Source organism: Pristis pectinata, chromosome 11 (genome assembly GCF_009764475.1).
Source record: "Pristis pectinata isolate sPriPec2 chromosome 11, sPriPec2.1.pri, whole genome shotgun sequence".
NCBI classification, from domain to species: Eukaryota; Metazoa; Chordata; class Chondrichthyes; order Rhinopristiformes; family Pristidae; genus Pristis; species Pristis pectinata.
The window spans coordinates 33452600-33477923 of NC_067415.1; the positions used below are offsets into that span (position 1 = coordinate 33452600).

The 25324-nt window shown below is 40.6% G+C and overlaps 1 protein-coding gene across 1 annotated transcript in view; it reads left to right on the forward strand.

Annotated features, from left to right (window-relative positions):
- The window catches only part of gucy1a2 (guanylate cyclase 1, soluble, alpha 2), a 127344-nt gene that overhangs the window by 86690 nt on the left and 15330 nt on the right, over window positions 1–25324 (forward strand). The window contains exons 5-6 of the mRNA XM_052026112.1: window positions 1189–1674; window positions 6921–7064. Coding sequence (XP_051882072.1) covers window positions 1189–1674; window positions 6921–7064 — 630 coding nt within the window. The remainder of the gene's footprint in view (window positions 1–1188; window positions 1675–6920; window positions 7065–25324) is intronic.

The following is a 25324-nucleotide window of genomic DNA, read 5'->3' on the forward strand; positions in this document are numbered from 1 at the left end:
ACTGCTCTTATTGAGGGTTAACTCCTTAAAATTAGGGCCATTGACTTGTTGTACATTGCATTATCTTTGTTCTCTTACAAGAAATTGAGTGTCATGTTTCAGGCATTAAACAGCTGAGATCTCTTGTGAAGTGAAGAAAGAAATTGAAAGTTCTACATGCAAGGAATTCTACTTTTAGGCAGTCCCCTGGATTTGAGGCTGACTTGCTTCCACTCCACTTCAGTGGGATCCATAGCTTCTGCCACAGCTGAGGCAGGAGGGACTTGTGGGGATGGGCAGGTGGGTAATTTGGGAGTTGGTGCACTCCTTGAGACACTTATGCTGAGCTTCTGCCTGTTTCTGAGAAATGAACCCATAGCTCTCAGTCCTGAATGTTTCTTGTTCACTTTGAGCAGACATGGACCAGGGATTCCCATGACTTGGCAGAGATGTTACACTTTTTTAACGTTCTTATATAATTCCCTCTGTCTCCTGTTTTGACGGAGCTTGGAGTAGAGAGCCTGCTTCAGGAGTCTGGGGTTGGGCATGTGATCAATGTGGCCTTCTAATCGGCACTGGCTGATTCTAATTGGATAGGATACTGGCATTGATTCACTGCCACTGAAGTCAGACAATTATGTGGAGATGGTTTAGTGGAACCTTTCCATTGCTTTGAGGCACCAACTGTAGGCAGTCCATATCTCTGAAGTGTACAGAAGGGCAGGGATCACTGGTGCCCAGTAGACCATGAGCTTTCTGATGGGTTTGAGGTGATGATCTTTACTCTTTCCCTCAGATGGTCCAGCAGATTCAAACCTGTCCTGTCCAACCTTCCCATTCCAGGTATTAATCTAGTTTCACTTTCCCATCCAGTTCATTTAAAGTTTTTATTACTGATATTAAAAGTTCAGTTCAAGTTTATTTGTGGGTATTGTGACTTATAAAAATAAAAATGCCAAATATAAGCATTTAATTTTGTAGCTGATGGATGCAAATCTCCTGTGTTTAATAGAGATCAGATATAATGCAAAGATGTCTACACTATCATGTGATGGCCCTTAATACAATCCAAGGAGAATATCCCAATCAAGATTAAATGACATTGTACCAAATTTGCTCATTTTATTGTTGTTTTCATTGATTTGCAATTTGTAAAGATGTTTGGATTATTATGTGAACTGTGACAAAATCCTTTGTTGTTCTTCTTAGGTGATGGAGATAAAAGGACAAATGATTCATGTACCTGAATCGAACTCTGTCCTCTTCCTGGGCTCACCATGTGTTGACAAACTAGAGGAGTTAATGGGACGAGGTTTACATCTTTCAGACATACCTATCCATGATGCTACTCGCGATGTTATTTTGCTAGGTGAACAAGCTAAGGCCCAGGATGGCCTGAAGAAACGCATGGACAAGTTAAAAGCAACCCTTGAAAATACACACCAAGCCTTAGAGGAAGAGAAGAAGAAGACAGTAGACTTACTATATTCGATTTTCCCAGGTGATGTTGCCCAACAGCTGTGGCAAGTAAAATCTGTGCAGGCAAGAAAATTTGATGATGTTACCATGCTTTTCTCTGACATTGTTGGCTTCACGGCTATTTGCGAACAGTGCACTCCAATGCAAGTGATCAGCATGCTGAATGAGCTATATACCAGATTTGACTACCAATGTGGAATTCTGGATGTATACAAGGTAATTGTATGGAACAATGATACTGTTGTGGAACTAAATGGACTGGGGAATTAAATTAATAGTTGACAGCACTTGAAATCAGGTTGTCAAAAATGAAATATGCCATTGAAAACTCAGTTACATCTCATGCAACAAAGTATAACATTCTTATATTTTTTACAGTAAGAATATTTTATTAATACTTGAATCACTCATCAGTTCATTGGTTTCTGGACTTCACTCTGCAGAAGGTTGGAATAGATTTCCCCAGATAATCACTGAGAACTGGGTTTTCTTTTACTTATCCATCGTGGGATATGAACATTGCTAGCAGTGCTGGCATTTACTGTCCACTCTTAATTGCCTTGGATGAGGAAGGCAATTAAGAGTCAACTACGTTGGCCTGGAGTCACCTACAGACTAGACTGGGCAAGGATGGCAGGTGGATAATGGTGAATCAGATGGGCTTTTACTTCATTCCTGCAGTTTCATGGTTATTATTTCTGAGACCAGCATTTTTTGGTTTATCCAGATTTTTTAATTCAATGACTCCAATTTAAAATACCCAGCTACTGTGGTGGAATTCAAACATGTGTCTCTGGATCAATGATCCAGGCCTCCAGCTGCTAGTCCAGTGACTTAACCAGGAAGCTGTGGTACTACATTTCTGCATTTGTACACATGCATCTACTCTAGAAGCTGCTGTCTGAGACACTCACCTTTACATTATAGATTCATAGAGACATAGGAACAGGTCCTTTGACCTACCAAGTCCATGCCGACCATTTACACCTTCCTATGTTAACCCCATTTTTAAAATTCCCTTCGATTCTCATCAAACCCTCCTGAGATTTGACCACTCACCTACACAATAAAGGCAATTTACGGTGACCAATTAACCTACCGATCCATATGTCTTTGTGACGTAGGAGGAAACCGGAGCATTCAGGGTAAATCCACACAGTCATAGAGAGAGCATGCAAACTCCCAAGGTCAGGTTTGAACCTGGGTCTCTGGCACTGTAAGGCAGCAGATTCTATTAGCTGCACAACTGTTCCACCCACAAATTATAACAAAGTACTCGGCATAAAGATGGGACAGAATAATACCTAAATTATTGTGTTTGCTCCAGTGAAAATTGAGCACATACTGACACTCCTATAAAACACAGTTGCAGTACCTGTGATCCTTTATACAAAAGTAAATAGAGGAAAATGTCCTTTTATTTCTAAAAAATTGAGAATACATTTCAATGATCCAACCTTGTGTGGTTTATTTAAAGTAACCTTGATATTGTTGTTTGTTTTCACTCTGTACAGGTCTTTGAAGATATCTTCTAAATAATATTTAGCACTTCAAAGTGAACCATTCAAATCCAGACACAATCCTTTTGCTTAAATTCAGTAAATATAACTGGTCAAGTTACCAGCTGCAATTTAAATTGAATTTTGCTTCATTTTCAGTGCATTCTTTGATTACCAAGTGCCAATTAAAGCCATGTGCCCATTAAATCATTCAAATTTTGTGACAACATAATTAATGGCACAATTCTATGGATGCAGCTTAGACCTGGTGTCATAACTCCTATAAGCCTCTTCCTAGAATTTGAAGTTATTGCAATAGTTGAATGTGTTTTTGATCTCAGTTGAATACATTCTTATTTAATGAAGTTTGATGGCATATATCACAGATTATTGATTATCCTTGTCCTAGTTTTTATCCCCAAGGGGCAGGGCTTGTTGCCAAAAAAGATAGCCATCTATAACAAAAGAGGTCAGGAGCAACACAAAGCTAAAACAAAAAAGCTTATAAAGGCAAATTCAAATGAAAATAGTACCAACTACAAAGAATAGCAAAAAGCAACAAAATAGTTGTTGAGCTATAAAAAGTATGGAAATCAGTTTATAAGGGATATCATAACCAACACAAACATTTTAAGAGGGGGTTAGGAGCAATGTGTGTTCCTTAAAAATGGATAACTTTGACATCATACATTTAATATAAGAATATGGCAGACGCATAAATAAATTGATTACTTTGCGTTAATAGTTACATTAGAAGAAAGGGATGGCATACCAGACATCCTGGGATAACTAATATCAAATTAGCGACAACTTAAGCAAAATAATGATGATGAAATGAAAAATGATAGAAAAGAGTAACAAAATTTCCATCCTAAGATTTTAATAGAGGTTTGTGAGAACATTCAAGATGCCCTATCTATGGTTCTCCAAAAGTGTCTTGATTCTTTTAGACTGGAAAACTGTACATGTCACTCCATTATTTGAGAGAAGTGGGAGGGGGAAGTTGGAGAATAAAGGACCAACTAGTCAGGCACCTGTTGTCCAGAAATTACTAGGATCCATAATTAAGAAAAGAGAGCCTGAACAGCTTGATCGTGGAACAGGATGGAAATTTACAACCCCCCCCCCCCCCCTTTTCTCAACAACAACTGTTGGAAGATCTATCATTAATTTTAAATATTAGAATGATAATCTATTAAAATCTTAGGATAGAGGTAGGTCATAGCTCAACCATGAATGGTTGAAAGGTTGAAGGATAAATGGCCTATTATTCCCCTGTTCCTCCTTTATACCCTTATAATGGTGAGCATGAAATTACCGAATTGCCATTGAATTTACCTGTTTCACACACATCTTTCAGAGGTGGAAATCTCTGCTTTCCCGGGTCTGGCTCATATATAAATACAGAACCACAAGAACATTGTTGACTCCTAACTGTTACCAAAAATAGCCAAGCAAGTCGTTCATCAACCTGCTATGATGAACAATAATAAGATAAAACCAGAGAAAGCAATTACGTCAACTTTGGCATAGGAACATGATGCAGGCATGCCCAAATCAGTTAAGTTCTACTCACAAACATCCAAAGACATGCTATATACCTGGGAAACTGTCCTAGCCTTACATGGTCACATTCATAGAATTAAAGCTGTCACCTGATATCTCAGACTCCCCCATCAACATCTCCAGGTATGTCTGTCCCACCAACAGGACATACCCACCAGATGCGGTAGCACAGTGGTATCCAGTCAGGAGATTGGTGTGGGTGTAGGTAAAATTGATGCTGCCCTCCCTACAAGTTCCATGGCATCTCGTCAAGCATGGGCTAGGAAATCTCTTGCTGAATATCACCTACCACGTTTCCTTAATCGATGAATCTGTAACTCTACCATATTTAAAAACTACTATGATGAATAAAAGAATGGCCAAGACATCTGGAATATGTCTTCACTGCAGAAAACAAATGTAGATAAAATGGAGGTTTGATGAAGTGAGCAACTAAAAGTAATTAATATCACTAAAGAGAAAATACCAGAGAAATCGAAGAGATTGAAATGAACAAATCCTCTGGACCTGATAGTCTGCATCTCAGGGTTCTAAAAGAGGTGGCTGTTGAGATAGCAAGTAAAGTGATGATATTTAAAAATTTCCTAATTCTGGAAGTCCCAGCAAACTGAAGAAAGAAGAGAGAGGAAAAAGGAGAGAACTAGAGATCAATTAGGCCGACATCAGTTGCCAGCAAAATTCTGAAATCCATCCGGTTAGCAGTGAACAAAGAACATTTTTATACATTTAGGCATGATAGATGTGAGATGTGAAAGGAAAGTCACTATGACTAGTGCAATGTAGTTGTTGAGGAATTAACCAAGGTAAGGGAGAATTGGATGATGATAGAAAAATAGGGGGCTGTGTGGGAGGGAAGGGTTAGATAGATCTTAGAGCAGGATAGAATGTCGGCACAACATTGTGGGCCAAAGGGCCTGTACTGTGCTGTAGGGTTCTATGTTCTATGTTCATATACCTGGATTTTTAAAAGGCATTTGTTAAGGTACCACAGACAAGTTGGTTACATAACAATATGGGATTGGAGTAAATTATTAACATGATTGCTAAAGGACAGAAAGCAGCAAAAAGCCATAACCAGGATGTTTTCAGGTTGGCTGGTGACTAATGGTGGGGTGCTACAGCATTCACTGTGTGCTCCTGAGGCATTTGCAGTTTATATAAATATGTCAGATGAAAAGACAGAATTTAAGAAATCCAGATTTCTGCCGATACAAGGTTAGGTGGGAAAGTGAACGAAAGAGGACGCAAAGTAATGGTAAAGAAAGTGAAAGATGGAGGAAAGTATGAGGTTATTCATTTGGGTGGAAAGGAAACTTTCTAAATGATGAGAAACTAGTAAATACTTACATACAGAAGGATATCGGTGTTCTGATTCATGTGTAACAAAAAGCAAACATGCAGGTACAGCAAGGAATTAGAAAGGCAAATTATAAGTTTGTCATTCACAAGGATGTGGAGTACCATGGGATCAGTGCAGTATAGATTTCGAGAGAGAGAGACAGATAGACAGTGAATGACTCTTTCAGACCCTCATTCTATCCTTTCCAATTTTGATGCAGGATCTTTGATCTGAAACATTATCCCATCCTTGGATGCTGCCTGAACTGCTGAGTGGTTCCAGCAGTTTCTGTTGAGTCTTTATAAAACTAGTTTAGCTGCAACTTGAGAATTGTGCCCAATCCAAACTATAGGAAGGATGTAAAGTCCCTATGGAGGTACAGAAAGATTTAAAGTGGTCCTGGGAAGTGGGACCAGTTACACAGTTAGCTGAAGAAGCTGGAGTTCTTCTTAAAGCAGAAAAGGCTGTGAGGTGAATGGAAAGGAGTGCTCAAAAACATCAAAGGCAGAGACAAAGTGATTAAAGGGAAACTACTTGCCTTGGAGAAAGGGCCGAGGAGCTATGGTCACAATCTAAGCTGAGTGGAAAAAGAATCAGGAGTGACATGAGGAAAAACATTTTCATGCAGCAAGTGTTCATGATCTAGAGTTCATTCCTGAATAAGTGTTGGAATGTCAATCTCTGCTTTCAAAGGGGATTTGAATAGTTGCCAGAGAGGAAAAATATTGGGCTATTGGGAAGGATCTGGGGTACTGGAATGTCTGAATTACTTTGACACAGACTGGATGGGCTGAATGTTGTCCTTTCCATCTGAAATGAATTTATGATTCTATAATTTGCTGTGCAAAATTGCTATCTATGAGGTGCTAGTGGCAACAGCAGAATTGATTTCCACTATAATACATAAGCCGATGGCATGGCACATTTGTAATTCTATCATTAACTTCAAACCAGGAGATCAGTCTTGGTTCAATGAGAAGTGTAGATGAGTTTGGCAGGAGAAGCACTGGAAAAACATAACAATGCCTCATTGCCTTTTCCTATTTGAATTTCTGCAGGTTGAAACAATAGGTGATGCATATTGTGTTGCTGGGGGATTACACAGAAAGAACAGCAATCATGCTAAACTCATAGCCCTGATGGCACTAAAAATGATGGAACTGTCTGAGGAAGTACAGACACCCAATGGAAAGCCCATCCAGGTGAGTAATGGTTCTGGAGATGTAAATAATCTCAACACTCTGTGAGATGAACTGTTGTTTCTTTTAACCAGTCAGTGGTTCACATATTTATTTATTTAATGGTGGTGGAGGCAGATACGATAGGGTCTTTTAAGAGACTGTTGGATAGGTACATGGAGCTGAGAAAAATAGAGGGCTATGGGTAAGCCTAGTAATTTCTAGGGTAGGGACATGTTCAGCACAGCTTTGTGGGCTGAAGGGCCTGAATTGTGCTGTAGTTTTTCTATGTTTTTCTATGTTCTATTTAAGGATTGGTATAAATAACTGAGCTCAATCAACATTCATGGTATAACTGTGCTTTGTTTCATGTTTCTGATTGTTTAGAAGTGTTTTTACTTTATTTTATTTTTATTATATATTTTAAGATTTGTGATTATTTTTTAAGATTCCAGTTCAGAACATTTAAAACGTTGATATCTTTGACAGCCAGCAAAGCTGGGGATAGGGCTTTGCTGCTTATCAAATGCTTTCAGGGGAGTTTCGGGCATGGGTTTTCTCCTTTATATCATAGGAGGCCCACTGTCATCGTGGGCCTTTGGAGCACTTTAAGGCAGCAAGATAGCTCCTCCACATTTAGATTAGGTAAGTTTGTGTCTAGGGGTGTATGTGGATAGTGATCTCAGGCAGCGGGTCTATGCCAGCAATATCTGGGCTGACATAATTTACAAATAATGGTGATTATTTCTCAGTGCATTATGCTAGTACCAAAATTGAAGAGAGAACCTAATAAAGTGACAAAAACAACTTTGGGACGAGAAATGAGCGATAGATTCTCATTTTCACTTTCTTCCATGAATGTAGTTCACAATGTTTTAGGAATGTATTTAATGGAAAAATAAATACTGAATAAAATAAGATAGACGTAAGAATAAGATAGCCTTGGTCCAAACTTAGGTCCAAAAGGGATGAATTCAAGGGGTAAGGTGAGAGGGATTGCCCTTGACATCAAGGCACCTTGGCAAAGCTGAAATCCAAGGACACCCAAAGAAAAAACACTCCAATAGTTAGAGCCATTCCTCAAGGCAGTGTCCTGGGCCCCTATCATCAGCTGCTTCATCAATGACCGTAATGGAGATATTTGCTGGTGATTGCACAATGTTCAGTTCCATTCACAACTCCTCAGCAAATGAGCCAGTTCATCCCTGTAAACAGCAAGACCAAGGCAACATTCAGAGAAGAGGGAGGTGAGGTGATAAGTGGGAAGTAGTATTTAGCCACAGAAATGCCAGGCAATGACCATCTCCAAAAACAGAATCTAACCACCTAACTGAGGTAGAGTAAAAGAACCGCTCACATACACCTGTTCTCAGAACAAGCAGATGTATTTATTGATTGACGCTTCACCTGCAGGAGAGAGAGTCCTGTTCACCTTATAGGTGCAGTCCACACCCTCTCTCCAATACATTTTTATACATGCAGAGAAATAAGGAATTACAACTTTACTACTGCAACTATATAGTTATCATTGAGGAGCTAATCTGTGACAAGAGGGCATATGATTAGTCACTCCAGATGTCATTTCCCCTAAGTGATCACATATGCCTTAAAGTCCCTTGCCTCTGGTCCAGGTCTGGTGGTCTTATGACTAAAACATCCCTTTAACTTCTTCGAGGGTGTTATATCCTAGGAATGGATCCATTATCTTCAAATTTAGTTATTCCAAACGTTGTTATTTAATTCTTACTATGATTCCCCATTTATGCCACTGTCCAACTCTCTAGACTTGACATTCAATGGAATTACCACTGTCAAAATCCTTGGGGTCAACATAGACACTCAAATGGACCTCATACAAATACCACTGCATACTGACTCACCTCATGACTCCTCAAGGCCTTACCCTTATCCACAAGGTATGATGGAATACTCTCTACTTGCCTAGATAAATGCAGCTTCAACAACACTTGAGAATCTTGACACTACCTGGGACAAAACAAGCTGCTTAATTGGCACCTCATTGGCCATGCTAAACATTCATTCCCTCCATAATCAGTGCACAGTGGTTGTAGTGTGTACTATCAACAAAATGGACAGCAGTTACTCACCCAGGTTACTAAGACAGCACTTCCCAAATCTGCAACCTCTACCACCAAGAGGGACAAGGGCTGCAAGTGTTTGGAGACAACCCAGAACTCCCTTCCCATCAACACTATGGGAGTGCATTCACAAGAAGGACTGCTGCACTTCAGGAAGGTGGCTTACCACAACCTTTTCAAAGACAATTAGAGATGGGCAATAAATGTTGGCCTTGCATGCGATGCTCAGATCCCTAATGTGAAAATTTAAAAAAATCAAATGACGTCATTTCTGAAATTTTGAAATATATTGATAGCTGTGTAAAATACAATAGATGTGATTCTTTAAGAAATGTTTCCTATTGTCAATGTGTTTAATGTTAAAGGTCATGATCTATCAGAGAGACTTACAAAGGTAGAATACTGCACAGGAGATATCTATTGTTATTTATTCCACTTTTCCAGCAACAAAAGATGAGAAATGCAAGGATAATCCTTCAGTAGAATGGGTTGCTGTTTGCCCTATTGTGTGAGTTTTAAAAAAAATTACAGAAATCTTTACAAAGCATGTGAGTCACCCTTATATTGACCTTGCTGCATTCAGGATATTTCACATTGCCATCAACTTTGAAGGAATGACAGGATAAAAAGATTCTAAAAGGCATCAAAGCTGATATAAAAGGGTGATATTTGTATTGAAAAGGAGTGGTATCTTTTTGAACAGCCTTTGGAGAAGAAATAATAGTAAAAGGTAAATTTGAAGAAAATGGCTGGAAGGTTATAACTGGATGACTGTTACCCCTGTGGTCTCATTCAGGAAACAAGCAACATTGGCATATATTTATACTAGAAACCCAAATACCAGATAAACTTTATATTATCATGAATCAGATGATGGCAGACCATAGCTGCATTTGTTTAAGATAAGTGAGTTATGTAGGGGAAAATACTGATGTCATAGAAAGACCAGAAGAAAACTATTTAAAGGGGAAGAACATCGCTGGAGATGCAAGTCACCTGGATGACAAGGATTGTGATAGATCAAAGAAACTAGTGAAAGATTCTGACCTGGACGTGGCCCTCTTCGCAGGAGGAATGGACTTTTGGGGTCAGAGGCTGGCATTTTCGTGAGGAGTCAGTACAAGAAACAGTTCACTGCTACCTTGATTGCCCACATGATTGTCACTGTATTTTTTATGGAAAGAAGAAAACTCAATACATCTACCAATTAGTTTGGGTTCCAAAAGGCAGGGCCTCCTTCAGGCAGCAATTCATAACTCAGGCACCGAGCGACAATCCTGTAGACAAATATGAATTGAGTATTTCCTTTAGTAAATGATCAGGTGCCCAATATCACAGGCAACCATAATAATTATCTTCAACAACCGAGACTTCCATGCTATTGAACTCTACCGTTTTGCAGCTATTGGAGCAGGGAAATACATGAATGGCTATTGCTTCCTGGCTGTCCTGGTTGTCAGTATCAGTCTGGAAATTCTGTCCTGATGCAGCAAGGAGATATCATGAGGTTTGTACTTCTCCCAAATTTTGATTGAAAATATATTGTGATGATGGACAGAGCAAATGGTCTTACTCTACAGAATAGAGTAGGTATCTAATACAGGTCCAGGATACACTAATGACTATTCAGCTGATCCATAGAGAACCAAAGACTAACTGAAGGGGGTGCTGCAGTGTGTTCCAGATTTCTGCGTCAATGATTTGCACTGAATGTTAGATGTGCACACCTCTGACCTCTTTTTCAGTAGACAGTCTCGATGCACTAGGGTTTGCAGAGGCCATACCTGGAGTTCTATGTCTATTTTAGCCTCCCTTTGAGGCAGGACACGTGCTTTGAATGAAAGATGTTCACTAGATTCATTCTGCGATGACAGAACTGGCCTATTTGAAAAATAAAATGGGCACATATGAACTGGAGTTTAGGAAATTGAGAGGTCTCACCAAAACATATAAAATCCCTTGAAGGCTTGACATGATCTAGGTCATTGTTTCAGGATAAAGAGTCAAACATTTAGAACTGAGATGAGAAACTTCTTCACTTGGACAGTTGTGAATATTTGGAATTCTCAAGCTCAGAGGGCTGTAATTGAGAGATTTTTGTTAATCAACGGATATAAAACTAGTCTGTTGGGAAATTTTGAGGTCATGAAATATTAATGAAAGTATTATTTTTCTTTTTATTTCTTATGTACTTACTAAGTTGCAATAATTAGAAATCTAATTCAGAAGGGTGTTTCCTAAAAGACATGTGAACAGGGTAAGTACTTGCATATCACAGAATGACTCTTTTATGTACCACTGCAAAGTCAAAATAAGGAAGTAAAGGAGAATAGTTAGTCCAATGCCAAATCATGTACCAAAGTAAAGAAAGGGATGACAGATTGGACCGGCAGTGATAAAAGTGGCAGATAATAAAAATAAAATTCTATTTATTTTTTCAAGGTATACAATATTTAAAATCTGAAAGAACAAGATTTATATGAATTCATTTTCAGTGTTTTATGTTTAGAATCTGCAAAAGAGCATATTCTAACCAATTTATACTTGCATCAGCCTTGCTAAATTAGATAGTATAATGTGGGTCAAAGTGCACAATGAATTGAGTGCAACATTAAGATAAATATTCCATGTCCACTATAAGACCTTGCCTTTTGCAAATGCATCTTGAGAACTGTTAAAGTAATTGGATAGGAATAGAATTTCCAATCGGTTTTGCTGGTGATCAAAACATTACTTCAGGAAATCGCAAGGAGAAATTTTACCTTTCTATAATAATAATAAAAACAGAAAATGCTGCAAATACTCAGCAGGTCAGATATGAGAAGCAGAATGAACATTTCAGATCAATGTCCTTTTCAACACAGCATGCAGTCTGATCTGCCCAATATTTCTCACATTTTCTGTTTTTTTATTTTGGACTTCCAGTATTCAGAGTATTTTTTCTATTTGCTTTTATGTTCCTTTTTAATGTGCAGGCAATAAATGTACATGATTTTTTTTTCCACAGTGAGCTTGAAAGTTTTGAATTTGCTTCTTATTACTTTAAGAGACTTTTATGTTATTTAATTACGATAGTTGCTAGTTTTTTTAATGTTGTGTTCAATTATTTACTCTTATTCTAAACATTGTTTGCAATAATTAGAATCCAATTTTAATAGTGCTACATTCAAAGTTCCCCAGTCTACTGAACATGGCTTGAATGTGCAATGATTCAATTTTCATTCCTGTAAATTGTGTTGACCTTGTTATTTTCTCTCATTTTACTAATAGAACTGTCATGTAAGTGGATGTTTATTACTGTTGCCATTTTTATAGTGCCTTTAGAGATGTTTCTGTGAATGACATGTAAATTCCTGACAAAAGAGCTTTAATAATGATCAATTTTGTTCTTTATGTTGTGAATGTTGTGAGCTTTTTAAAAAGTTATAATTAAACTGTCTGCCACCAAATAATGTCAAACTGAAGGATAGCCTGCAGAAGTGAAAATAATTGAATGTCACATTTGTTCTTAATTTGCAATGTTCAGTGCATTCTGAAGTGATTAATGAGGTTCTACAGTGGAATTTCCAAACCCAAACTCAGCCAAAATATTCAAGGTCAGAATAGAGAATATCAGCAACACCATGCTGTGATGGAAAATACTGAATGTGTCTGGTGACACATTATTTTGCTTATAATAACCCCAAATCCCATATATTCAGGCTGAAATACTTTGGGAGAAGATTTCTTTGGGGGTCAGTGGGAAGGAGCCACGCAGGTGACCAGATCTAGGAGAACCATCTGGCCATGTGACTGGAAACTATAGGTCTTTCCTGCCATTAGTGTGGATGGAGAGTGGAAGGACATAGAGTAATACAGCATGGAAAAAGGCCCTTCGGTCCAACTCATCCATCTGACCATGGTGCTCACCAAGCTAGTCTCATTTTCTTGCATTTGGCTCACATCCCTCTAAACCTTTCTTATCCTTGTGCCTGTCCAAGTGTCTTTTGAATGTTGTTATTGTACTTCCTCAACCACTTTCTCTGGCAGATCGTTCCATATACACACCATTCTCTGCGTGAAGTTGCTGCCCTCAAGTCCCTTTTAAATGTCTTACCTCTCTTCTTAAACCTATGCCCTCTAGTTTTTAGGTTCCTTTCCCTGGGAAAAAGACTGTGTGTGTTCACCCTATCTATACCAGTCATGATTTTATACATCTCTATAAGGTCACCGCTGAATCTCTTATGGTCCAAGGAATAAAGTCCTAGTCTGCCCAACCTCTCCCTCTAACTCAGGGTCCCAGGTCCTGGCAGCATCCTCGTATATATTCTTTGCACTTCTTCCAGTTTAATGATATCTTTCCTATAACAGGATGACCAGAACCGTACACAATACCCCATGTGCGGTCTCACTAGCGTCTTGCACAACTGCAACATAACATCCCAACACCTATACTCGCTGCCCTAACTCATGAAGGCCAGCACACCAAATGCCTTCTTCAAAACTGTCTACCTGATGCTGCTTTCAGCAAACCATCTACTTGTACTCCTAGGTCCTTCTGTTCCACAACACTCCCCAGTGGCCAACCATTCATTGTATAAGTCCTACCCTGGCTTGACTTCCCAAAATGCAACACTTTGCACTTATCTGGATTGAAAGCCATTTGCCAATCCTTGGTCCGCTTACCCAGCTGATCAAGATCCCCCAGTAATTTTTGATATCCTTCTTCACTATCTACGATACCACCTATTTTAGTATCATCTGCAAACTTACTAACCATGCCTTGTACATGAACATCCAAATTGTTGAAACAAATAATGAACAACAAAGGTCCCAGCATTGACCTCTGTGGCACACCACTAGTCACAGGCCTCTAGTCCAAGAAACAACCTTCAACCATCACTCTCTGCTTCCTATCATCAAGCCAATTATGAATCTGTCCGAAACCAGTCATGAGATATCTGAGCAGGTGGTATTTGACATCATTTCCAGATAGCACTGCTGTTGATCCAATTGGTTTCATAGTAAGGCAGCAGCAAAGTAGAGCTACAAACAACATCCTTGCTCCTTTGCAATTTGCTATGGCCAGTCATAGTGGTGCAGAAGTTAATGCTGCGGCTTTGCAACTCCTGTGACCTGGGTTCGATCCTGACTTTGGGCTCTTGTCTTTGTGGAGTTTGTGCAATCTTTTTGTGATCGTGTGGGCCTCCCCTATGTTAATTGGCTACAGTAAATTGCCTGTGTGGTAGGTGGGTGGCAGGAGAATCAGGGGCAAGTTGATGGGCATGTGAGGGAGAGTAGGTTTTGGGACTTAAGTTGGGGAATGGGACTGATGGGAGTGCTCTGAGATCCCACATTGAGTTAGTTAGCCGAATAGCCTCCTTCTTAAAAAATGTATATAATGTGAAATAATTTCCTGAAAAAAAAAGGCCACTAACTATTCAACTTACTTATCTTTGTGGCAAATGCTCAAAGACGCTGCCATGTCAACGTGAGATTTGCAGGAAGTGGCTACAGTGCGCTCACCCTCAAGAATTCCATCCTTGTGAATGGTTGACTTGTAGATGACATGGTTTACCTCTGGTTGCTAACAGCCGCAGGGGCCATCGCAGCAGAGCAGAGCATTGAAGTGAATATATTTATTATACTGATCACTCAAATGACCATTAGGTCTTAAGAGCACAGTTTGGTAAAGGGGGTTTTATGCAAAAAATTGAAGATCAGATATTGTGCATCTTTATTGTCATTCTGCACTTCCTTCAAATCCAAAAGTTTCTGAAGGTGTATTACACCAAAAAGGCAGAACAATGTAAGGAAGAACACCAGGCATACCTGACCTTAACCTGCATACAAAAGGATGGAATATAAAGGCAGGGAAGTATTGTCACAACTACATACAGTTTAGCTCTCCCTTTCTAAGAAGGGGTATACTTGCACCAGAGGCACTTCCAGATTCACTAGGTTGATTCCTGGGATGAAAGCATCCTCATACGAGGAAACTTTGAGCAGGTTGGGCCAATACTCTTTAGATGAATGAGATGTGACCTTATTGAGACATTTAAAACACTGACAGAACTTGACAGGGTAAGTGCTGAGTGGATTCTTTGTGGAGGAATCTAATACTGGGGGGCGTAGTCTTAGAATAAAGAGTCACCCATTTAAGACAGAGAGTGAGGAGAAATCTCTTCTCTCAAAAGGATGATTAATTTTAGGAATTCTTTTCCTCAAAAGGCTGTGAAGGCTGAATCATTAAATGCATTGAGATGGACAGAACTTTGAATATAAAGAAGTCAAAATTTGCAGGGATCAGGCAGGAAGTGGAGTTGAAATCAACTATGATCTTATTGAATGTTGGAGCAACCTCAAGGGTCTTCCCAACCGACTCCTGCTCCTTATTTCTTATGCTCTTGTTTTCTTATGACCCATCACTATTTGGCATTTTGGGGTCTTTGAAAGAAGTTCGAACTAGGAGCAGGTCATGATATTGAGAGAAAGGAAAGTAAGAAGTGCACGTTTACACCTTCTCTTGCTTGTAAACCAGAGGACTTGGTGGGTTATAGGGGCAAGGGAAAGTGAGAAGGAGGATTAGATATGAGAAAAACCACCATTTCTAATCATCTTTGCACCATCACTGGACTTGGACTGGATAATGGTCCCTCCATTAGTGGCTGGTGTCCTCTACAGGGTTTGAGTCATTGGAGTTGCACTTGTCCCCATGTGTTTGCATTTGTTACCAATTACATACCACCTTCCCCTGCAAGAGTGTGAAGGGTGCTGGTGACAGTCCCACCTTCCCCTGCAAGAGTGTGAAGGGTGCTGGTGACAGTCCTGCAGTGTGTTTGGAGATCTGTCAACCATGGTTTAACAGCTGGCGATGTATGTGGGAGGTAATATGAAGTTTAAAATAGTGTTAAGTGGAGTGGGTATTTGAAGAGTAGCCTCCGCAGCCCGAATTAATTGATTGGTGAGTGATGGTGGAGTTGCTTGGAGGCTGTGCTGCAGCTGGTACCAATGGAGATGGTAGGATTTGATCTACCTCTACCATATGTCTGAGGCCAAGTCTGGGGATGTGGAAACGAAAGAGCCAGTTGCCATGGACCAAGGAGGAGGACCCTGCAGGCAAAACCAGATCTGGAAGTGGGGTCTGCAAACAAGATTGGGTCCAGTGATGAGTGGTCCAAATATCTCAGGCCAGGGCCACAGATACTGCCTCTGTTTCTGCTACTTATGCCTCCTTTACCCCAGCAAACATTTCAAAATCTTTCAGAACATATTTGACCCAACTCTTGATCATTTATTATTGCCTTACATGACTCAACAACAGTCTCTATAAATAAACGTTTGAGATGCTTTGGAATGTCTTTGCCAGATTAAAGGTACTAAATATCAATTCAAGTTGTTGTTTCTGTTTAGCTGAAATGCAGAATATGACTGTAAGAAACTGGATGATTTTCATTTTGATTTTATAGACACCAGTGTCTTTTGCTTCTACCACTTTGGGGACATGGTAGGAGCAGATACAATAGCAACATTTAAGAGGTATTTAGACAGATACATGAACAGGCAGTGAATAGAAGGGTACAGACAATGTGCAGGCAGATGGGATCAGCTAGATTGGCATCATTATTGGTGCAGACATGGTGGGCTGAAGGGCCTGTTCCTATGCTGTACTGTTCTATGTTCTAAGTAAACTAAATGTCAAACTTGAGAAAAACAAAGGGCTGCAGATGCTGGAATCTAGATGAGAAACACAATGATGCTGGAGGAACTCAGCAGACCAGACAGCATCCATGGAGAAAAGCAGGCAGTCAACGTTTCAGGTCAGGACCCTTCTTCAGGACTGAAGATAGGAAAAGGGGAAGCCCAATATATAGGAGGGAAAAGCAGGGCAGTGATAGGTGGACAAAAGAGGGAAGGCACAAGGTGGTGATAGATAGATGCAGGTAAGAGATAGTGATAGGCAGGTGCGGGTGAGGAGAGGAGAGCAGATCCACTGGGGGATGGGTCAAAGGAAAGGAGGGAAAGGAAAAAAAAGGTAGAAAAAAAGAGGCTAGGAAAGGGAAAAAGAGAAGAGACATAGTGAGGGGGGGTGGTTGTGGGAAAGGGGGTTGGGGATTACTTAAAGTGGGAGAATTCAGTGTTCATGCCGTTAGGCTGCAAGGTTCCAAGACAGAAAATGAGGTGCTGTTCCTCCAGTTTGCGCTTGGAATTCTCCTGGCAGTGGAGGAGGCCAAGGACTGACACATCTGTGATAGTGTGGGAGGGGGAGTTGAAGTGACTGGCAAGGGGGAGATGCAGATCACGGTTACAGATGGAACGCAGGTGTTCTGTGAAAGGGTCACCTAGTCTGCGTTTGGTCTCACCAATGTAGAGGAGGCCACACTTGGAGCACCAAATGCAGTGGATGATATTAAGGGAAGTGCAGGTGAATCTCTGTCTCACCTGAAAGGACTGTTCGGGTCCCTGGATGGAGGTAATGGAGTGGGTGTAGGGGCAGGTGTTGCACCTATGGTGGGGGCAGTGGAAAGTTCCCGGGGTGGGAGTGGGATGGGTGGGGGGGGGGAGAAGTGAACTAGGGAGTTGTGGAGAGAGCAATCCCTGCGAAAGGCAGGAAGGGGTGGGGAGGGGAAGATATTCTTGGTGGTGGGGTCTTGTTGGAGATGGTGGAAGTGGCGGAGAATGATGTGTTGGATATGTAGGCTGGTGGGATGAAATGTGAGGACAAGGGGGACCCTATCCCTGTTGGAACTGGGAGGTGTGGGGCTGAGAGCAGAGGTGCGGGAAATGGCAGAGATGTGGGTGTGAGCTCTCTCGACCACAGTCAGGAGGAAGCTCCAGTTAGAAAAGAAGTTGGACATCTCAGATGCCCTGGAGTGGAAAGCCTCATCATGGGAGCAGATGCGGCGGAGGTGGAGAAATTGAGAAAAAGGGATAGCGTCCTTGCAAGAGACAGGGTGGGAGGAGCTGTAATCGAGTGTCAGAGGGTTTGTAGAAGATGTCGATGGATAAGGAATCTCCTGATATGGAGACGGAAAGATCGAGGAAGGAAAGAGAGGTGTCAGAGATAGTCCAAGTGAATTGGAGAGTAGGGTGAAAATTAGTGGCAAAATTTATGAAACTGCTGAGTTCCGCACGGGTATAAGAGGTGGCTAGTCGTCAATATAGCGGAGAGAGAGTTGAGGAATGGGACTGGAGTAGGCTTGGAACAGAGACTGTTCAATGTAGCCAATGAAGAGGCAGGCATAGCTGGAAGTGCCCATGGCTACGCCCCTGGTCTATAGAAAGTGAGAGGAATTAAAAGTGAAGTGGTTTAAGGGTAAGGACAAGTTCAGCCACGTGGAGGAGAGTGTTAGTGGAAGGGGACTGGTTCTGTCTCTGGTCAAGAAAGAAGCGGAGGGCGGTGAGGACGTCATGATGGGGAATGGAGGTATATAGGAGGTATATAGATGTCCATGGTGAAGATGAGATTGTGCGTTAAAATCATATGTCAATCTCAACAGCAGACAACATGACCAGATGAGTCAATGTACAGCCAGAAAATGAATAAACTCCAATGAATCCATGGATTTCAAACCTCACTCTCAGCTACTCTTGCTTTTCATAGAAGAGCAATTTATTTGGAGGGAATAGTAGTTTACATTAAAATACGTATTCATTTCTAGGAAGCTTTAGCAGGACATGCAGGAGTTCAGTTTTGCCATTTTCGGGAGGGCCACGTGCTCTTGTTCTCAGGGTTAAAGGGCAAACTAGTGTCTGCAGTATTTTCACTATTGTTGGGTTGTGAAGGCTGAGTTGCCTCTGTTCACCTCCTTCCCACCTTGTGCATACACCTGAAATCTTGGAGTGAGGTGATGAAAATCCAATAGAATATTAAAGTAACAGAGTAAAACAGAAATGAATTTCAAAGGAATTCAGTTTTAACAGCTCTTACATAATTGTAGGATGATAACTCGTTTATGCCTTTCTAGTGAGACCAGTAAAGTCTGGAATATTGCCTGTGTCATGAATTCAAGATCAATCAACCCTAAGTTACCTAGAACTTCATTACTGACGACATTATGCAGCAATACTACACCTTAGAAGAGGAAGCCTTTGATCTTTCAGTGTTACACACTGAAGTTTTCTGGTGTTAAAGAGAACCTTGAGATGAGGAGTCTGATTTTGAATCTGAGACATTATAATACGAAAATAGAAATGACAAATGGGTGAAAATTACACTACAGCTTTGAAATATGAAAAGATTAAAGTAAAAGAGTAGTGTTTACATAAGTTTGTAATATCCATTTATATCTTCCTAAAGTATCTTTTAGGAATAAAGAAAATAGCATGTTTGCTGAGTCTCTAAATAATGAGATAATTTCTAGCTGTAGTAGCATATAATGAATATTGTCTCATTAGAGAAGAGTAAGACTGCGCTTGCAATTCGGTCTTACTGAACTGGTAATTAAGGTCCAGCAAATGTGTTTACCAGCTTAGGAATGAAGCAGCTGACTGCAATGAATATACAATTATCTGCTTTGTATTTCTTTCCAAACAAATGTGACAAGTCCATTAATTTTAATAACCCTGCAATGAGCTGAATAAATGGAAGAAGATCGCACTTAGCAGGTGTGTGATAAAATATTTTGCTGACTAGACTCTGCGGTGAATTAGACTAATTATGTCACCTTTTTTTACATTCATGTCCAAAAGTCATTGCCATCATAGGGTTTGATGACAATAATTTATATTTCCAAAAAAGCACTGAAGTTGCAATTTAAATTAGGATTATAGAAAAACGCAGTGCAGAAACAGGCCCTTCAGCCCACTGAGTCCATGCTGACCATCAACCATCCATTCACACGAATCCTACATTAATTCCATTTGTTATGCTTCCCACATTCTCTTCAATTTCCCCTGGATTTTACCTATGCATACGTTACAGTGGCCAATTAACCAAGCAACCTGGATATCTTTGGGATGAAACTGGAGCACCTGGGTGAAACCCATGCAGACAGCACCCAAGGTCAGGATTGAACCTGAGTTTTGGGTGCTGTGTGGCAGCAGCTGTATTCGCTCCATGACTGTGCCATCCTAAAAAGCATGAAAAAGGTAGAGGGATTGCAAGCAGCTCTATCTCTCTCGTCTACATTTCCAACCATCTAACAGTATCCCCAGAATGCCTGATGCAAAGATGCTTAAGAAAGTAAATTATGAAGGAGGGCATAAAGGGATACAGATGGGTTAAGATTTAGCAATTGGTGTATAATGTGGGTAAAAGTGAAACAGTCCATTTTGGTGGGAAAAATAAAAAGGGAGCAAATTATCTAAATAGTAAGGGATTGCCGAGCATCTCGGGTCTGCAATCTCTTACGAGAAGTCATCAACTCCAATGAAAGGAAAACTCTCAGAAATTATTGTTGATAACCAGCAAAAAAGATGCAGGAAAGATGAAAAACTGAGAGATGGTTTGATAGTTTCATTTATATGAAATCATTATTTTCAATTTGAAAACTCAAAGCTGGTTTGATCAAGTGAGATATGCCATGAGCTTGAATCCAGAGTGGGAGACAGTAAATGTCCTCACAATGAACAGGCACTCACAATGTAGTATAAATCTGCTCATGAAATGGTTGTCTTCCAGTGTATGATTTGCAGAAGGCTGGTACAGTAAATCAATAGGAAAGCCAACAGAATGTTATCTATTGCTGGGGAAACTAAATACAAAAGTAGGGAGATTATAAAATCAGTTACATAGGCATTGGTGAGATCATGTGTGCAGTCCTCTGTATAAATCTACTTATTTATGATGGAAGTAGTTCAGAGAAGGCTTTTACCTGGACTGGGTGGGTTTGTATCCACTGACAATTTAGAAGAATGAGAGGGGACTTAATTGAAACAAGGCTGTTGACAAGTTGGATGTGGAGAGGATGGTTCCTGGTGAGAGAATTTAGAAACAGGACATGTACAGAGCTTTGCTGATAAGGTAACCAGTTTGTGAGCAGCTTTATACTACACTTGTGTCCATTGCGAGTGCCTATTCACCCTTTGAACCCTATTCACAATCTTTAATGATGGCAGAGAGTGATGGTTGAAGGTTGTCTCTCAGACTGAAGGCCTGTGACAAGTCATGTGTCACAGGGGTCAGTGCTATGATACTAAAATAGGTGGAGGATTTATATAGTGAATGACCAGGTCCTGGGGAGTGTTGTGAAACAGAGGGACCTAGGAGTACAAGTACATGGTTCACTGAATGTGGTGTTACCGGAAGACAGGGTGGTGAAGAAGTCATTTGGCAAACTGACCTTCATCAGTCAGGACACTGAGTATAGGAGTTGGGACTTTATGTTGTAATTGTACAAGACATTGGTGAGACAGCAATTGGAGTATCGTGTATAGTTCTGGTTGCTCTGTTATAGGAAAGTCATCATTAAACTGGACAGAGTGCAGAGAAGATTTATGAGGATGCTGCCAGGACTCGGGGGCCTGAGTGATAGGGAGAGGTTGGGCAGGCTAGGACTTTATTCCTTGGAGTGTAGGAGTTTGAGGGGTGATCTTATAGATGCGTATAAAATCATGAGGGGCATAGATAGGATGAATGCACATCCCCGGGGAAGGGGAACTAAGAACTAAAGGGCATAGGTTTAAGATGAGAGGTGAAAGATTTAAAAGGGAAGTGAGGGGCAACTTCTTCACGCAGAGGGTGGTGCTTATATGGAATGAGCTGTCAGAGAAAGTGGTTGAGGTGGGTATAATAACAACATTTAAAAGACATTTGGGATGTGCATCGACAGAGGGGGTTTAGAGGGATATGGGCCAAACATGGGCAAGTGGGACTAGCTTGACATGGGCACCGATGTCAGCATAGACGAGTTGGGCTGAAGGGCCTATTTCCATGCTGTATTACTCTATGACTCTATTAGGCTGCACTGTACAGATAAATAAAATATGCTAGCCTCTCTTATGTGTTTGAATTATCTAGTTCCTTTTAACCTACATGCTAAATATTATCCACATTTCATTTCAAGAATTCAGTTTTGCTCCTTCTAGCAGAAAAAGAATGTGCTTCCATGCACAGAGGATAACATGATTGGACGAGAAAACTTTAGTTTCAGCTTTTCTGGCTAATCTTAGAAATGTTGCCAAGGTAACAGTGGTGCTGCAGTGTTTTGGGAGAACTGCATTCTGGAGCCTCAACAGTTCTTTACAAGAAAGGGTTTTGTGTAGAAATTTGTTAGTGACAATGGCACAAACCAGTTGAAATCTTATTGTCGAGCTATTTATCATCTGTGTTCAGGAGGCCTGAATATTGGGCTGAGGTGTGTCAGGTAGCTGAAGTACTTTGGACTATGGTCCAATATAAATTTCCTCCCTTTTAAATTTGAATCTACCAAGGACTTCTGAGCATTAGGCCCGTTGGTACTTGATCAGACCTACAGCGCATGAAATTCCTTAGACTCACCAATGAAATTTGAACACTTCCATTATGGAGTCATAGAGCACTACAGCACAGAAACAGACCCTTTGGCCCATCTAGTCCATGCCACCTGATCTAATGCCTTGTCCCATCTACCTGCACCTGGACCATATCCCTCCAAACCTCTCCCATCCATGTACCTATCCAAACTTCTCTTAAATGTTACAATTGAACCCGTATCTACCACTTCTGCTGGCAGCTTGTTCCACACTCACACCACCCTCTGAGTGAAGAAGTTTCCCTTCAGATTCCCCTTAAATATTTCACCTTTCACCCTAAACCTATGTCCTCTAGTTCTAGTCTCACCCAACCTGAGGGGAAAAAGCCTGCATGCATTCATAATTTTGTATACCTCTATATCTCCCCTCATTCTCCTGTGCTCCATGGAATAAAGTCTTAACCAATTCAACCTTTCCCTATAAACATCCCAGCAACATCCTCGTAAATTTTCTCTGCGCTCTTTCAAGGTTATTAATATCTTTCCTGTAGGTAGATGACCAGAACTGTGTGCAATACTCTAAATTTGGCCTCACCAAAATTTTGTACAACTTCAACATAACATCCCAACTCAATGCCCTGATTTATGAAGGCCAAGTGCCAAAGCTCTCTTTATGACCCTATCTACTTGTGACACCACTTTCAAGGAACTATATATCTGTATTCCCAGGCTCCTTTGTTCTACCGCACAATTCAGATCTCTACCATTCACTGTGTCAGTCTTACCCTGGTTTGTCCTCCCAAAGTGCAAAACCTCACACTTGTCTGCATTAAATTCCATCTGCCAGTTTTTCAGCCCATTTACTTAACTGGTCAAGATCTCATGCAAGCTTTGATAGCCTTCCTTGCCGTCCATTGCACCCCAATCTTGGTGTCATCCATAAATTTGCTGATCCAGTTTACCACATTATCATCTAAATCATTAATATAGATTGATAAACAACAATGGACCCAGCACCAATCCCTGTGGCACACCACTAGACACAGGCCTTCAGTCAGAGAGACAACCATCTACTACCATTCTCTGGCTTCTTCCGCTAAGTAAATGTTGAATCCAATTGATTACTTCATCCTGAATGCCAAGTGACTTAAACTTCTGGATCAGCCTCCTATGTGGGACTTCATCAAAAGGCCTTGATAAGTCCATGTAGACAATGTCCACATGCCTTTCCCTCATTGACCTTCTTGATAACCTCCTCAAAAAACTATAAGATTGGTTAAACATGACCAACCATGCACAAAGCCATGTTGACTATCCTAATCAGGCCCTGCTTATCCAAATACTTATCTATCCTGGCCCTTAGAATACCTTCCAATATTTACCCAGGACTGATGTCAGGCTCACTGGCCTATAATTTCCTGGCTTATCTTAGAGCCTTCTTGAACAATGAACAACATTAGCTACCCTCCAGTCCTCCAGCACTTTCACCCATGGCTAAGGACATTTTAAATATCTCTGCTAGGGCCCTGCAATTTCTGCACTTGCCTCCCACAAGGTCCTGATGGGACACTTTGTCAGGCCCTGGGAATTTATTCACCTTAATTCGCCTCAAGACAGCCAGCACCTCCTCTTCCTAATCCAGATATGGTCCATGACCTCACTATTTTGCCTCAGTTCTATAGTCTCTGTCTGTCTCCAGAGTAAAATACGAATGCAAAAAATTCATTTAAGATCTCCCCCATGTCTTCATGTATGGATAGCCATGCTGATCTTCAAGAGGGACCAATTTTGTCTCATGTATAGATGACCATGCTGATCTTCAAGAGGACAATTTTGCCCCTTGCTGTCCTTTGCTCTTAATATAACTATAGAAACCCTTGGGATTCTCTTTCACCCTGTCCCGCCAGAAGCAACCTCATTTCTCTTTTTGCCCTCTATAATTCTTGAATGACTGTTTTTCTCTTGTTAATCTTGCTGTTAAATATTATGTGACAATGGCTAACACGAGGGGACAGTAATTTAAGGTGATTGGAAGAAGGTATAACGGGGATGTCAGGGGTAACTTTTTTTTTTACAGAGAATGGTAGGTGCATGGAACGCACTGCCGGCAGAGGTTGTGAGGGCAGATACATTAGGGACATTTAAGAGACTCTTAGATAGACACATGAATGATAGAAAAATAGGGGGCTATGTGGGAGGGAAGGGTTAGATAGATCTTAGAGCAGGCTAAAATTGTCGGCACAACATTGTGGGCTGAAGGGCCTGTACTGTGCTGTAGTGTTCTATGTTCTATTATATTTGGAGACTCTTAAGTTATAGAAGAGGAAGAGGCTTATTAGTTATAAGTAAACAACCTTTAAATTACATACCAGACACACTGCTTTACTGAAGTAGCTTTGAAACTTATTGATTCTTGTTATGACAGTCGAGAAATACCTGGAGGTTTGTCTCCTAATTCTCATTGAAAAATTAAACTAATACAAGGCTTGCATTAGAGTATGAGAATCATCCAGAAATCCAAAGTTTTAATTTTGTTTAATCAGAAACATCCAAATTGATGTTGACCAAGGGAGTTCCAGAGACATAGCTGGCCTCCCTTCATGGAAACCCAACATACTGGGTGGCATACTTCATTCCCACCCTACTGGGACATCGTTTATCCATTTGTGAAGGAAAACTGGCACAGTGCATTCAGATTTCTGCATCACTGTTTCTGAGATGTGTGACAGCTCACGAGATTCTGAGTGCATCACCTCTACTACACAAATACTTCTATGTCCTGAACTCAAAAGTAGATTGCAGAGTTTCCTAA